This window comes from Argentina anserina, chromosome 6, assembly GCF_933775445.1.
Source record: "Argentina anserina chromosome 6, drPotAnse1.1, whole genome shotgun sequence".
Lineage (NCBI taxonomy): Eukaryota > Viridiplantae > Streptophyta > Magnoliopsida > Rosales > Rosaceae > Argentina > Argentina anserina.
Genome location: NC_065877.1, coordinates 344,982 through 360,055, shown reverse-complemented (window position 1 = coordinate 360,055; position 15,074 = coordinate 344,982). Strand labels below are relative to the sequence as shown.

At 38.6% G+C, this 15,074-nt stretch overlaps 3 protein-coding genes across 3 annotated transcripts; all 3 read left to right on the top strand.

Annotated features, from left to right (window-relative positions):
- Positions 1-2,155: 2,155 nt before the first annotated feature.
- On the top strand, positions 2,156-6,003 carry LOC126796667 (eukaryotic translation initiation factor 3 subunit B-like). Its single transcript, XM_050523399.1, has 11 exons — positions 2,156-2,374; positions 2,471-2,708; positions 2,799-2,945; positions 3,461-3,589; positions 3,707-3,838; positions 3,933-4,016; positions 4,103-4,227; positions 4,313-4,511; positions 4,620-5,152; positions 5,275-5,383; positions 5,494-6,003. The coding sequence occupies exons 1-11, from the start codon at positions 2,253-2,255 to the stop codon at positions 5,821-5,823; spliced, it is 2,148 nt and encodes a 715-aa protein (XP_050379356.1). The 5' UTR covers positions 2,156-2,252; the 3' UTR covers positions 5,824-6,003.
- Positions 6,004-6,231: 228 nt separating this feature from the next.
- Positions 6,232-11,939, top strand: LOC126797559 (protein PELOTA 1). The gene is made up of 16 exons (XM_050524206.1): positions 6,232-6,363; positions 6,467-6,549; positions 6,839-6,917; positions 7,027-7,101; positions 7,178-7,234; positions 7,918-7,963; positions 8,464-8,539; positions 8,814-8,889; positions 8,994-9,026; positions 9,114-9,182; positions 9,379-9,485; positions 9,676-9,748; positions 9,954-9,992; positions 10,618-10,712; positions 11,423-11,529; positions 11,607-11,939. The coding sequence occupies exons 1-16, from the start codon at positions 6,313-6,315 to the stop codon at positions 11,678-11,680; spliced, it is 1,140 nt and encodes a 379-aa protein (XP_050380163.1). The 5' UTR covers positions 6,232-6,312; the 3' UTR covers positions 11,681-11,939.
- An 831-nt stretch (positions 11,940-12,770) lies between these two features.
- Positions 12,771-14,611, top strand: LOC126800303 (sugar transport protein 10-like). The gene is made up of 3 exons (XM_050527649.1): positions 12,771-12,903; positions 12,981-13,936; positions 14,153-14,611. The coding sequence occupies exons 1-3, from the start codon at positions 12,771-12,773 to the stop codon at positions 14,609-14,611; spliced, it is 1,548 nt and encodes a 515-aa protein (XP_050383606.1).
- The last annotated feature ends 463 nt before the right edge of the window (positions 14,612-15,074 follow it).

Here is a 15,074-nt window from a genome sequence, read left to right as displayed (position 1 = left end):
CCTGCAGTGCCATCTATGTGAATGCCCATTTCCATTCCATCATCAGCACTGCCTTCATTCTTAATTTTCTCAAGCAATCCTCTCGTCTCTTTCACCAATTCCTCCTCCTCCAATAGGTCACTTACATGTTCTAGACCCACATTTCCTTCCACTTCTATACTAGTCACTTCAGTTGGCGAGACTCCAAACTCATCCTCACCCTCAATTACATTAAACACCAAGAGATCCACCCCATCACTGATTGCCTTCTCATCTAGCAGGACATCATCATCGTACTCATATGCCGACCCTTCCATTTTCACCCCATTAATCCCCTCCATCAGAGGCTTTTCATCATCCATATCCAAATACTCACTATCCTCCCCCTTTACACCCTCTTCCGCATCCTCAAACTCTTCATCCTCATTACTACCATAAGGGAGCAACTTACTCATAATCTTCTCCGAACAAGCATAACTCGCCACCACAACCCCGCAAGGAACCCAACAAGCAAATGCTATTGCCGACGTAACCACAAGCGGTGGGAGAACAAAAGGAGCAGAAGAAATGACTGCACCAGTTATTAAAAGCTTCTTTCCAATCCCCCATCCCTTGTTAAATATCCAACTCACCTTGCCACTATTCTCTACTTGGGGAGAGTACTCAGAGTAGTAACTATCTTCTTCAATCTCACACTCCTCACTTGGGTCTCCCATTCTATACATAAATAGCAAACAAATTCATTGCTGAGTTCTTTCAAAACTCATCATCAAATAGATAACGAAACTAAGAACTATTCAAAGCTAGTTATCATCCAGCATGCTGCAATACTATAAATATACCACCCCAAAACAAATACCAGATCGAATAACTGATTAAAACAAGAAACCCAATATCAGAATGATAACAAAGGTGATTAAATCTCTAAGAAACAAACAAAGAAATTGATAAATCCACAACCGAGAATCAATATATCAACCAGTGCATCTGCAAATTTTACCTGAGCTAGCTACTTAATTAGCTCGAGTCGATATCATACATGCTACTTGGAAGCTATCAGCAAACCAGTTAAATTCATCACCTCTGCTTCTATGGTTTAGTGGTTTCGCAGGGCATGTTCTTCTAGCTAGCTAGGGTTTGGATTTTAATTCATTATCTGAAACATACATAAAATGATAAAATCCTTGGCAGTAGATATATATAAAACCAAATAGAACCCATATATATCGGGGCGAGGGATAGATAATTATCAAAGGACCATTTGAACATATGACACGCGTTGTAAGGATGGCAGTGACACAGTTGCAGCCTTGCAGCAGCCTCTTGCAAATTGCATGCAATTAACCACATTTTTTCATGCAGCTTTTATCAGATTGATGATGGTAACGTGGATACCCGGAAGTTCCACCACCTGTTACCCTGTTTCTGGGCCGGGTCAGATTTGGGCTTGCCTTCAGGCCTTTACTGCTTATACTAGTCCAAATGATGGATCTTCAATCAATCCTTTAGAAAACTTCCTCATCATTCATTTTACGTAATTTATGGTATTTGGACAAGAGTGTGCGTTTTGATGCATTTATAGCTGATTAAGAGTGGTTCGACCAATGTGATGGAGATCATTGCATATGGATAGCCAAAGAGAATGGAGTCTATTTGGGGGGAAAATGAGAATATGTTTGGGGTAAAAATTGTACGTGAATAATAATAATAAGAAAAGCCTAGTTAGTACATGGACTAGGATCAAATTGCCCAGCTCATTCCCATGATTCTTTACCAAGTCTTGAAATCCATTTGTGTTAGACAACAAAGCTGATATTATAGAATTTGCGTTAGCCTAAAAATTCATTTGCACCTTTAAAAAATAAATTCATTCGCATTAGACCAGGATCATTACCAATCAATTTAATGGCTCTTCCGTGCAAGAAATTGAAGAAAACATATCTGGTTGGCAAGCAAATGATGTCTATTTTCAAACCGAATTAAAATATCGATTGAATAAGTGACAAATTAAGTGTCTCACAAGATCTTTTTGCTCGATATATATGATAAATTTGGGCGGAAAATCGTTGAATGAAATGACCGTTGAACCCTTACAGTGAGGACGGGTGGAGCAAACTAAAAACTGGGTCTAAAATAAACCGACCCGAAACTCGAACAGAGAAAAAGCTGACCGCCTCACTCTGAAACCCTAAAACTCGCACACTCTTTTATCTCTGTTCTCTCTGCAACTATAAAACGCGGCGGCGCCTCTCTCTCTCTGAGGAAAGAGAATCATGGCGGACGTTATGCTGATGAACGATATAGAAGCCACGGCGGCGCGTCTCGGAATCGATCTATCGTCGCTGGACCTCGACTCCATCCATCTCCCTCCCGGAGAGACCTTCGGCATCCCAAGGTAAAAAAAAAAAAAACCTAACGCCGGAGCATAATTCAAATCTCCTCCCCGCCGGAATAGTTGAATTGCGTTTTGACGAACTGGTTTTGTGTGCAGTGACGATGAGGATATCGGCAACGATATGGATTCCGAGATGGAGGGCGGGCTCGGCAACATTATCGTCGTCGATAACCTCCCGGTGGTGCCGGAATCGAAGTTTGGCAAGCTTGAGAATGTGATTCGCAAAATCTATAGCCAGCTTGGTGTGATCAAGGAAGATGGCTTCTGGATGCCTCTGGAGCCCGAAACGCAGATGACGATGGGCTACTGCTTCATCGAGTTCAATACTCCTCAGGTAATGTATCTCTGTGCCGTTGAAATGATGTACATTGTCGATCTCAAAGCAGTGCATTTCGATAGGTTGATGTATGCGATATGTTCTTAGGAAGCTGAGCTTGCCAAGGAGAAGACGCATGGATACAAGCTGGACAGGTCGCACATTTTCGCTGTGAGCATGTTTGACGATTTCGATCGGTTTATGAATGTTCCTGATCAGTGGGCTCCTCCGGCAACGACTCCATATACTCCAGGGGTAATTATGATTATACTCTATTCTCTTATGTTGTCGTGTCGCTGTCACTGTCCCGATGTCGTGTGGTTTATAGATCGTAGAAGTACTTATGGCGCTGCGTGTGCTTCTTTCAGCTTGATTGAGTTTTGAAAATATATTTGCGTGGAGATCTTTATCTTGTCACCTGCATTATTATTTCTTATGATGCATAAAAGTAATGAAACTTTATTGCTAGTTTATTGTATCTTCACATGTTACATCAAAATGACGGTATAAACGTTATTAGTTCTGAACAAGTTGGAATGTACATGAAATATCAAATAGATGGACTATTATAGGCATATTCAATGATCTGGATAAATTACTTGTATGATATGAACATTCTTCTTTTATTCTTTCTGTTTACCCTCGGTTTTTATACTCCCTTTCTGTCTATGTGAGGGAGAGAAGTGACAATGTTTTAGATGAGTAATAAGATGCGACATATGCTCAAGGTTTTGTATCTAATATTCTGTATACATGATTTTTTTTTACAGGAGAATCTTCAAAATTGGCTCACTGATGTAAAAGGACGGGATCAGTTTGTCATCCGTGCTTTCAATGATACTGAAGTTTATTGGAATGATGCACGGCAATTGAAACCTGATTTTGTTTACAAGCGTTCAGTGAGTATATGCTAAATGCCAAAATCCAGTTTTACTCTTTCTTTGTCTTTCCCTACTATGTGATTTGATCTGTTTTATACCGTCATATGGATAGTGAAAGTTTGTATCTGCTTGCAGTATTGGACTGAAAGCTTTGTGCAATGGTCACCCATGGGGACTTATTTGGCAACTGTTCACAGACAGGGTGCTGCAGTTTGGGGAGGTGCTACCAATGAGTTCAAACGACTAATGCGATATGCTCATCCACAGGTTGCTATTGATTATCTGGTTTCAAATATTTGTAGCTTCTCATTTGTTTTAGTTTTATTATTTATAACTATTTAGCTGCAATTACGAACTGCAGGTTAGACTAATTGATTTTTCCCCTGGTGAGAAATATTTGGTGACATACAGCAGCCATGAAGCAACCAATCCCCGTGATACAAACGTGAGTTTATTTGGATGTGTGATTCATCACTTTGTTATAATTAGTTCTTTCCCTGTTGCTATGTCTAAGATCTTCTTGTCATACAGAGGGTTGTCATAGACATTTTTGATGTGAGAACTGGAAAAGTCATGAGAGATTTCAAGGGCACTCCTGATGATTTTGCAATAGGAGGTTCTGGAGGTGTTTCAGGCGTGTCCTGGCCTGTGTTCAAGTAATGTTAACGTGCTTAGTAGCATGCAGTTTGATGTTGATTGACGTCAATATTCTAATTGATTTTTGATTTGTTGTCTTTGCAGATGGGGTGGTGGAAAAGATGATAAGTACTTTGCCAGAATGGGAAAGAGTGCTATATCTGTTTATGAGACAGAAACTTTTTCACTTGTGGACAAAAAATCTATCAAGGTTGAGAATGTTATGGACTTCAGTTGGTCACCAACTGATTCTATTCTTGCTCTTTTTGTTCCTGAATTGGGCGGTGGAAACCAGCCTGCTAGGGTGAGTATTTGCTTAGTTGTGCTTCACTTTATTTTTTATTTTATTTTTTCAAGCTTTCTGTGTTTTACTTATTGATAGTTGAACTAATGCTTCACGTGGTACAAATAGGTAAGTCTTGTTCAAATCCCCAGTAAAGAGGAGTTAAGACAGAAGAATCTTTTCAGTGTTAGTGATTGCAAGATGTACTGGCAAAGCAATGGGGAGTATCTTGCTGTTAAAGTTGATCGTTATACAAAAACAAAGAAAAGCACATACACAGGATTTGAACTCTTCCGTATCAAAGAGCGAGACATCCCTATTGAAGTTTTAGAGCTTGAGAATAAGAATGACAAGATCATTGCATTCGCTTGGGAACCTAAGGGACATAGATTTGCAATTATTCATGGTGACAATCCAAGGCCTGATATAAGTTTCTACTCGATGCGTTCTGCTCACAATACAGGCCGTGTGTCAAAGCTCATTACTCTTAAAGGCAAGCAGGCAAATGCTCTTTCCTGGTCACCTTCAGGGCGCTTTATAATTCTTGCAGGACTGAAGGGTTTGAATGGGCAGTTGGAATTCTACAATGTGGATGAGCAAGAAACCATGGCGACAACTGAGCATTTCATGGCAACAGATATTGAATGGGATCCTACTGGAAGGTATCATTTAGACAGAGTCTTATGCCAAATGGGTTTATTTGGTTTGTTTTGAGTATTGCACAGAAGTTATCTTATACGACTTGTGTGAGTTGTGTCTGATGGTGTTAACTTTCCATCTGCAGATACGTTGCTACTGCAGTTACTTCAGTTCATGAGATGGAGAATGGGTATATCATATGGACATTCAATGGAAAGCTACTTTATCGGGTATTGAGGGATCATTTCTTACAGGTAATGCTATTTTGAGGAGTTGGAGCATCTATCTGTCTTGATTAGCATCTGTAACATGTTAAGAAATATAAAGAAGTCCTATTTAATTGTCTTTTTGTTGCCTATGACAGTTTTTGTGGCGTCCAAGGCCAGCATCCTTCCTGACTCCTGAGCAAGAGGAGGAAATCGCAAAGAACTTGAAGAAGTACAGCAAGAGGTATGAGCTTGAGGACAATGATGTGGAAAAGCAACTGAGCGAGCAGGAGCGTGCAAAGAGGAGAGAGTTGAAGGAAGAATGGGATAAGTGGGTCGCTGAGTGGAAGCGGTTGTATGAAGAAGAACAACTGGAAAGGCAGAGGCTTAGGGATGGAGAAGTGAGTGATGAAGAGGAGGAGTATGAGGCTAGAGAAGTTGAAGTAGAGGAAGTCGTGAGCACTCAAGAGGAGGTCATTATAGAGTGATACTTCTTATCAACTTGGAGATCAACCGCGCTATATGATTAGTTCATCCTTAGACACCTGAACCTATTGTCTATCATCTTTCTTTAGCAGCAGAGTTTCATTTGCCCATAATTTTGATGTTCACTTGTGGTTGTTGTACTGTTTTGCTCAGCGTTTATTACTTGAATTTTCCGTTCTTTTCTGGGATAGTTGAAAGCTTCAGTTACTTAATAAACTGAAATCCCAGCCAACAAAAGCTGATGCTCTTATTGCATATTTTCTAATTCCATTTAACTTGTTACATGGTGGCCAATCCTCCAACTGTAAGAAAACTCAATTAGGAGGCTATAAAAGTAATTATATAGAGTAAAAACAAAGACACTCGCTCATATCACTACCGGAAAGACTGTTTTACCCGCCACCCCGAAAGCTTTACAACTTGCTCCACCTCCATTCAAGACTCGACCTTTTTCCCTCTTTCGATTTCAATTTCAATTTCACAGAGACACCATGAAGATTGTTCACCGGGATTTCGTTCCCGGAGGAGCTGGAAAAGTTAAGGTACTCACCTCTTTCTATTTTCATTCGATTTACCTCTAACCAAATATAGGGTCCCTCCGAGGCGCTTTTTTCCGGCTAACTTCGAAATTTTACGGTGTTGCAGATGGTTCCGGTCGATTCCGATGATCTGTGGTTTGCTTACAACTTGATAGCTCGCGGAGACAGTGTTATTGCTGTCACTGTCAGGTAAAGTCCTGGTCTTTGGTATTCATTGTGTATCGAAATTTGAATTCATTTTGTAGTTGAATTTGGAGAGATAGAGTGTTAATGTATGTGGTACATTTGCATTTGGTTGTTTGCTGCTGGAATTGTTTGAATTGCAATCACTGTTAGTTGGTGTGTTTGGATAAGACTTGATGCGTCTTGGTTGCATTAAGCTGCGTCCTAGTCTTATGGTGGTTACAGAATCGTACACTTTATGCATTAGGAAATGTGAATAGCAGTTCTTGATGGTGTCGTGTATGTCTTGTAATAGGAAAGTTTTAAGAGAAGCCGCTACGGGTGGGAGAGATGCAGAGCGGGTCAAGCTCAAGTTGGAAATTAAAGTTGAGGAGGTATAGAGTAGTAGTTGGATCGAGGTCATTTTTTTCTCTTGCCGTCTGTCTTTTCTTATGATGATTTTTTTGGTTGTTTCTCTCTCTTTTTTTTTTCTTTTTCTGTTAGGATCCTGATTATGATAAAGTAGGCTCTGTCTTGCGTATACGTGGAAAGAATATCCTTGAGAATGAACATGTCAAGGTAAATGTGGCATTGTTTTACATCTTCAAATGAGATTAAATAGCAGTGTTAAACTTCTGAGTTGTTTATTTTGCAGATAGGAGCATACCATACTCTGGAACTGGAGCTTCACCGACCTTTTGTCTTAAAAAAGGTGTGCCTTTCTTTTCATTAACTTCTACATGCATTTTCTTTTACTTTATGCAGTTAAAACCTTTTATTCAAAAACTTTTTGTTATTCAGTTTTCATCTACAAAAGTCTCTGATATATGCAAGATCTATCTATTTGTGCTCAAGTTTATCATAACAGTGAATAGAGGTTGGAGATGGAGGTTTCTTACAGATGAAGCACATGTTCTTACTATCATTCATGCTAGAATGGTATATCATGTCAAATTTTGATATAAACCACATTGAAGATGATAGGAGAAGAAAAGATTACTGGAGAATGTGTCCGTGGTTAATGGATTCTAGGAGTTATCATTCTTTTCTTATCTAAGTCATAGACTGTAGGTTTTGAACATTAGGTTGAATATCATCATGAGTAGCTGGAAACCAAGGAAGACTTGTAAAGACTTACGCAAACTACTAGAGAAATCTTGACCCCTTCCATCTAAATATGCTAATTATTTGTTTACACATGTGAGTACATACACATGTATCTGCTCAGACACGTATTCTTCTATTTTTGGTATATAGAGCTGCTGTTTGAGTGCAATATTGAACACTTGTTTTATATGGAAGTTACTTATCAATTGTACTGATCAGATACGGTTTCAAAAGATGAACCACTTTTTTGTACTGATTCGTGGCATACTGTGTTATATATGTTTTTAGGATGTGTGGGACTCACTGGCCTTGCATGTACTCAATCAAGCCTGTGGTATGCCCTCTTTTTTCCCCATTTTATCTCCATAAGTTATTACTGAGATATTATCATTCTAGCTGTTTTCTTACTTTTATTTGTTTAAAATTATGGAATGTGTTAGTGTGGATCTATTATTCTTCATAGTTGGTTCTAATGCATGCTGTACATAAATGAGTCTAGCCTACGGTAGTTTAGCGGACCTTCCTGGGCTGAGGCCATCCAGTGAGACAGACAAATTTTGCCGTTTTCCAGACCTATGTGATTCATATCAACACAATAAATAGCCAGTGATATTATGGCTAGTGGTGCCTCCTACTCCAAGGAATGAGTTTTGAATAACATAGTATGGATAAGACAACCAAACAAGATTCTTAGAATTTGGATTTACGCTAACCCATAATTTGCCGTTTGGTTAATTGCTTAATCTTGCAAATGTCATCTAGAGTGCCAAAGTATGAAGTTGGAAGAACTTAACATCAACCATATGTCTGATGGTCTTCTCTCTATATTCTCAGATCCTGCAGCGAGTGCTGATCTAGCTGTGGTAATAATGCAAGAAGGATTAGCACATATTCTCCTTGTTGGTAGAAGGTACGCCTGATTTCATTGGGGGCTTCTTTTGAACTTTGTATATGATATCAGTTGATGTTCCTTGAAAGTGATGAACTTTGAAGCCTACATGAATCTTGATTATGCCATTAAAATGCATGCTAAAGCAACTACTATTTCTATGTAATTGTTTAATTTTTATAAAATTTGTTCTTTGACTATATCCATTATCTTTGAAAAAAAATTGTTCAAAATATTGATTGTGCTGTAATGACCTTTGAGGCTGAGACTATAATCTTGGAACTTAATGAATCAGTATGACAACAACTCGGTCACGAATAGAAACTTCAATTCCTCGCAAGCATGGACCTTCAGTTGCAGGTTATGAGAAAGTATGTTTCGTTTTTCTTCAGAATTTAGTTTCTATGAGTTTAAGTATCTGGAAAGCCATGTGACTAGTATTGCAGTACTGATATTTTTTTTTTACTTTTAACAGGCCTTGAACAAGTTCTTTGAAAATGTGTTACAGGTGATTTTGGTTTGAGTCTATACTGAAGCTCCCTGAGATTTCAAAAGATAGTTCGTATCTAATCTAACATCTGTCTATATGCTATAGGCTTTCTTGAAGTATGTTGATTTCAGTGTTGTTCGCTGCGCTGTGATTGCAAGTCCAGGTTTTACAAAGGTAGGACATGAGTCTGCAAAGCTCACTCATTTTATTGAATAATAAGATTACCCACTGAAGCTTCATGTTTACAAGTGGACTTCATTAGTGCTACATTTAAAGCTTTCAAGAATTAGCAACTTGTCAAAGAATTTAAATGGTTTTAAGTAATCATATCATTCATATGTCATTTTAATGTTGTGCTTATGTGCTACAGGATCAGTTTCATCGTCACTTATTGTTGGAAGCAGAGAGAAAACAGCTGAGGCCTATCATTGAGAACAAGTCACGAATAATTCTTGTGCATACAACCTCGGGTTACAAGTATGGTCACGCTTTATTCCTTTGGTTTATGACAGTTTTTAAAACTTTGCAATATATGTAAATAAAGCTCTGCTATTTCATTTTCCCAGTGCATGTGATACTTATTTGCTCAGTACTATAGGCATCCTATCTCCTAAGTTTCACTATTATATCAAAATTCTTTTTAATGTGTATTCACTTGCAACCACAGGCATAGTTTGAGGGAGGTTCTGGATGCTCCAAATGTTATGAATATGATAAAAGATACTAAAGCAGCACAAGAGGTACAACAATGCCATACTTGGTCAATGTATGCAATTTGTTTCCAATTCATTAGTAACACAAAGAAAGTGAACGGAAATCTGTCTTCTCTTTTATTTGAAAAAGAAAAAAGCTCAACTCCAGAAGTGAATCTTGCGTTATCTTACATTAAAGCAATTATGGAGCAAGACCCTGCACTAACATTGTTTATTGGCCTTTCGTCTTCAGGTCCGGGCTCTCCAAGATTTCTTCAGTATGCTTTCAAATGTCAGGTTCTAAATTGAAATGCTATTATTTTGCTTTATTTGAGGTTATAGTTGAATGCCAACTGACAAGACATATTATTGAACAATGAAGTGCTAGTTCTGATAAGGTTGTCTAGACAGTCACATTAAGTGAATAGTGATTAGTTATGGGTTCTACCTCTTATAGAGGATAAAATTTGATTCAGCCCACCACCATACTATCTTCGGCCAGCAGACACTTTTACACTAGTTTTTGCAAAGGGATTATATGTTTGTCTGTAGGTAAGATACAAGAAGGTTGCTTATAATTACACAGACAGCTTGAGGATGAAAACATTAACCATCAAGGGGAAAGAAATCCAATATTATGCCTATGTTAGTTTCTGTAGTATATAAATCTCTGTAATATTTAAATGTTAGGCTTTGGGGGCTTGGAACTATAAGTATTCATAATGTGACGTTTTAGCCTGTCCTTTTTAACATTCTTAAACACTTGGTTAACTGGAGGGTGTTGGACTTCAATATTATTTGATATTCTACCAAGAAACAATAATGAAAGAAAATATACTGAGACTTTTGCATACTTGGTATTGTTATATTTTTTTCTGCATTTAACAGGTAACTAAATCATCGTTGTCCTTGGGCAGGAGCCACATCGTGCATGCTACGGACCAAAGCATGTTGAAGTTGCTCATGAACAAATGGCCGTGCAAACCCTGTTGATAACAGATGAGCTATTCAGGTTAGTACCTGGCCTTCTCGGGAGGCTCATTACTAAGTTGTGCTATAAGATATTAGTATTTATTTTTATTACAAGGATGAGTAAACCTGTTTGTATAGTAATCAAAGCCATGAAATCAATCCTTTTTGGAAAAACCGTGTTTGTTGAAATCGAAAGATGAAAATTGGTTGGGAAAAGGGTAATTTGTCTCTCTTTGAGGAGGATCCTGAAACTAAAATTAGATATTCAGTGGCTTTGAACTATAAATCCAATAGACCACATTATGGTTGAACAAGCTATTTGGAATTAGGAGCTGAGAAAGCACCCAAAAGATTACAACATTTTGAAAAACTTATACCTATTTAAGTATTTATACACAATTTTTCCTGTGCTTTCTGTCGGTGAAATGCTATTCTACTTCTTTGGTTGTCTTTCAAGTCTTCAGTAACCTGACCACCATGTACATAACTGCTTTAGTAATAGACAGGCACACTTTAGGCAACTCATACATGGATACAGTAGAGCTTTTCGATTTTGGTCACACACCTGCATGTTCATAGCAGTGATGCTACTCATGAGTTAACAAGATGATCTGCCCTCTTTACCTCCTTTACCGTATTCATTATCAACTAACTGAGACTGGTTAAATTGGGACTTGTCCAAATAGCTCTTGTTATTGCTGAAGTGTGTATTTGAAGAGCTGTAACATTAAGAATTTTGTTGATGAACAGGAATGCTGATGTTGTGACGAGGCAAAAGTATGTCAATTTGGTGAACTCAGTGAAGGATTCAGGTGGCAATGTTCACATATTTTCTTCTATGCACGTTTCAGGAGAACGTGAGTATTTGCATTCTGACACTTTAATCTAATGATTTTTCTCAAACCACTTTCTAATTCTCTTCTTAATTCGACAGAACTGGCACAAATAACTGGCATTGCTGCAGTTCTTCGTTTCCCTCTACCAGACCTGGATGATATAGAGATGTAATAGAGCATACGGTCCTGCTGGAAAACACAAATTAATTTTATGTTATAGGCTTATAGTTGGCAGCCGTTGTTGTGTTTCTTTTATACAAGCTGTTTTGGCCAATGCTTTCTGCACACAACAGTAATGAAATTCATGAAAAAATGACACCATGTAACTCTTGTGTTTGTTTTGATGAAGCTGCAATATTGTGATAGAAAACCTGTACCTTTACATGTATATGGAAAATTGGAAAGAGTTTAAGAACATGGTGTTTACCTTTTTTAGACCGACCCGAAAATTACCATCCCGCTATCTTTTTTTTTCCTGCAATTATCAATCTTCTTCTGTAGTTGGTCCGTTCTAGTACTATTCCTGATGTCTGTATCCTATTTTTCCACCTATGTGAGATTGAAGCCAATGTTCAACGTTCTAGAATTTCATCTAGTTTTATCTGAGCTTTAGGGATTTCTATTATCCACAACTGTGATGAGAAGATTTTATCTCCTGAACCTTAGATAGTCGTCTCTTGGATTATGAGATTCAACCGCATAAATTTTGGCTACAAATGTGTGGTTAAAATCACAAGTGCTTTAGAACTCTAGACGGCCAGTCGTTAGTTCGCAAAACCCTTTCCTGTTTAACAAGCCTGTGACTTTAGAGCTATTTTAAGACAAACTGTTTGTGTGATCGGTATTTCAAAACATCGATGAGCAACCAATTTGAATTCATAGGCAATAACTATCTGCCCTTCTCTTTTCTTTATTTGGTTGTTTGAGGTTGATCAAAGATTCAAAGTAGAACATCCATTTTGGAAGAACATAGTAGGAAAATTCCTTGTATAGATCCAAGCCAAAGAAACTGCTGTTTTACTCATCCTAGATTGTTGCTTGTTGCCGCTGAACATTGGCCAAAAAAAAATGTTGTGGGGGGCTTGTAGCTCCAGTGTTGGGAGCATATTCCCCCATTGCTTGATTCGTAAGCTTTCTTGAAACCTTTTGGGGCTGTAAGAACCATGCTATGAGCATTTACCCCTACATCCACGGCAGAAATACGGTTTCGGCTTGCAGCCTTGTTTGATCAGAAGAAGGTAAAATTTTGCTCGTTAGGGGATATGACTAAATCAAAAAGGAAAGTTGTTGTTATAGATGGGGTGGTGCAAAATGAGGAGGATAACATCACCAACTATATGTTGATGGCATGTTCAGTTGCTGCCATGGGTGGTCTTATTTTCGGTTATGACTCAGGTTAGAGTGTTAGACTCAATGTATATTGCCTATATGGTATTCTTCATGACACTAGTGGGATTGTTGTAAATTTGTAGGAGGGGTGGCTTCAAGGTCATTCTACCTGAAGAAGTTTGCCCCAGAGTTATTTCTGGATGACACAAACAAACCTCACACCAGCCTATACTGCAGACCTGGAAACCAGTACTTGAATTTGTTCACTTCTTCCGTCTACCTGGCGGCATTTATATCTTCCTTGCTTGCTTCATCAGTAACCAGGTACTGTGGCCGAAACATCTCCATGAGCTTGGCTGGATTGGTCTACTTCATCGGCGTTTGCATAAGCACAGCTGCGTTGAACTTCACAATGCTTGTCATTGGTCGAATGTTTATCGGTGTAGGCATTGGTTTTGCCATTCAATCTGTCCTAATCTATCTATCAGAAATGGCTCCACCACATGTCAGAGGAGCTTTAAACCAATGTTTCCAAATGAATGTCACAATCGGAATACTACTAGCGAATTATGTGAACTATTGGACTGCTGATATAAAGGGGGGTTGGGGATGGAGAGTGTCATTTGGCGCCTCAGCTATTCCAGCTCTAATTCTTGGTGTTGGATCATTCTTCCTACCCAACACTCCTTGTTCTATGCTTGAAAGAGGTGAATTTGACAATGCCAAAGACTTGTTACAAAAACTGCGCGGCGATAGCAATAATGTGTATCAGGAATTTCATGACCTGCTGTATGCATCCGAGGTTGCAAAAAAGGTAGAGCATCCGTGGAAGGACATAGTGAAGCCAAGATATAGGCCTCACCTTGTCATGTGCATTGTTATTCCGTTTTTTCAGCAGTTCTCTGGCATAAATGCCATCATGTTCTATGCGCCTCTTCTCTTCAGGTCTCTAGGCTTCGGTGAGAAGGCTATGGTGGCGTCTTCGGCCATCACCGGAGTTGTTAATGTCGTTTCCACTTGTATTTCTATTGCCTTGGTTGACACCAGTGGGAGGAGGCCTTTTTTCATTCAAGGGGGTATCCAAATGTCTATTTGTCAGGTATACAAATCCAAACAATAACATGCATGCTTGTCCCTCGCAAAACTTAAGTTTCAAAGTTCATTGTTATGATTAAAAGTCGTCTAGCATAGTTTCATTAAGATCTAAATATAACACAAATCCAGCATGCATGGTCGAGCAGTCTGTGTTCTTTTTATGTAAACACTCTTGAAGATCTTATATGTGGTGATCTTAATGCATTGTGGCATGTTGCAGATAGCAATAGGAACCTTTATCGCCGCCAAGTTTGGAACCTCAGGTCACGGTTCTCTGTCGAAAAGCGAAACCGATTTGATGGTAGTGCTGATTTGCTTCTATGTAGCAGCATTTGCATGGTCTTGGGGTCCTTTGGGTTGGTTAGTACCAAGCGAGATCTGCCCCTTAGAGATCAGATCAGCAGCTAATGGTCTCAATGTCTGTGTGAACATGTTTTTCACACACGTAATTGCTCAAACAACTCTTGTTATGTTTTGCACAATGAGGTTCGGGCTCTACTATTTCTTTGCCGTCTTCTGTGTGATCATGACCGTCTTTGTCTACTTCTTCCTGCCGGAGACCAAGCGCGTATCGATTGAAGATATGAACTCAGTGTGGAAGGAGCATTGGTTCTGGGGGAAGTACATCCCCGACGATGCCATTCCTGAACGTGACGCATTCCGGGATCTCCACATGTAGACTAACCTCGTAGGCGATGTACATTCTATATATCTTGCTAGGAATTAACCAGAGTTCTAGTATAGGCCAAGAATTTTTACTGTGATGTGTATAATACATAAGTTTGCATTTACTTAGAATGGAATCACATTATGAAAACAAATTTTGCATGAACCAGCTTTAATTAAACAGAAATTACACAGTAACAACAAATTTCTTCAAATTTACTATCACATTTGTAAACTTTTAATATTATAAAAAGACAAAAAGTAATCAACGCACTTACATCGCAAAAGTTCTTCAACGCTTAGAGTTTTAATACTTGGCCATGTTGACATCAATCTCAACAGTTAGATTTTAATTTTTAATCACAGCTAACCGTCATTCTATTGCAAACATATTAGAGTACCGATAAAATGAGTTGCCCTTACACTGCGAGTGAAGTCAAAATTAGCGGTAAAATACCCAATTAGTCCAGCTGCCA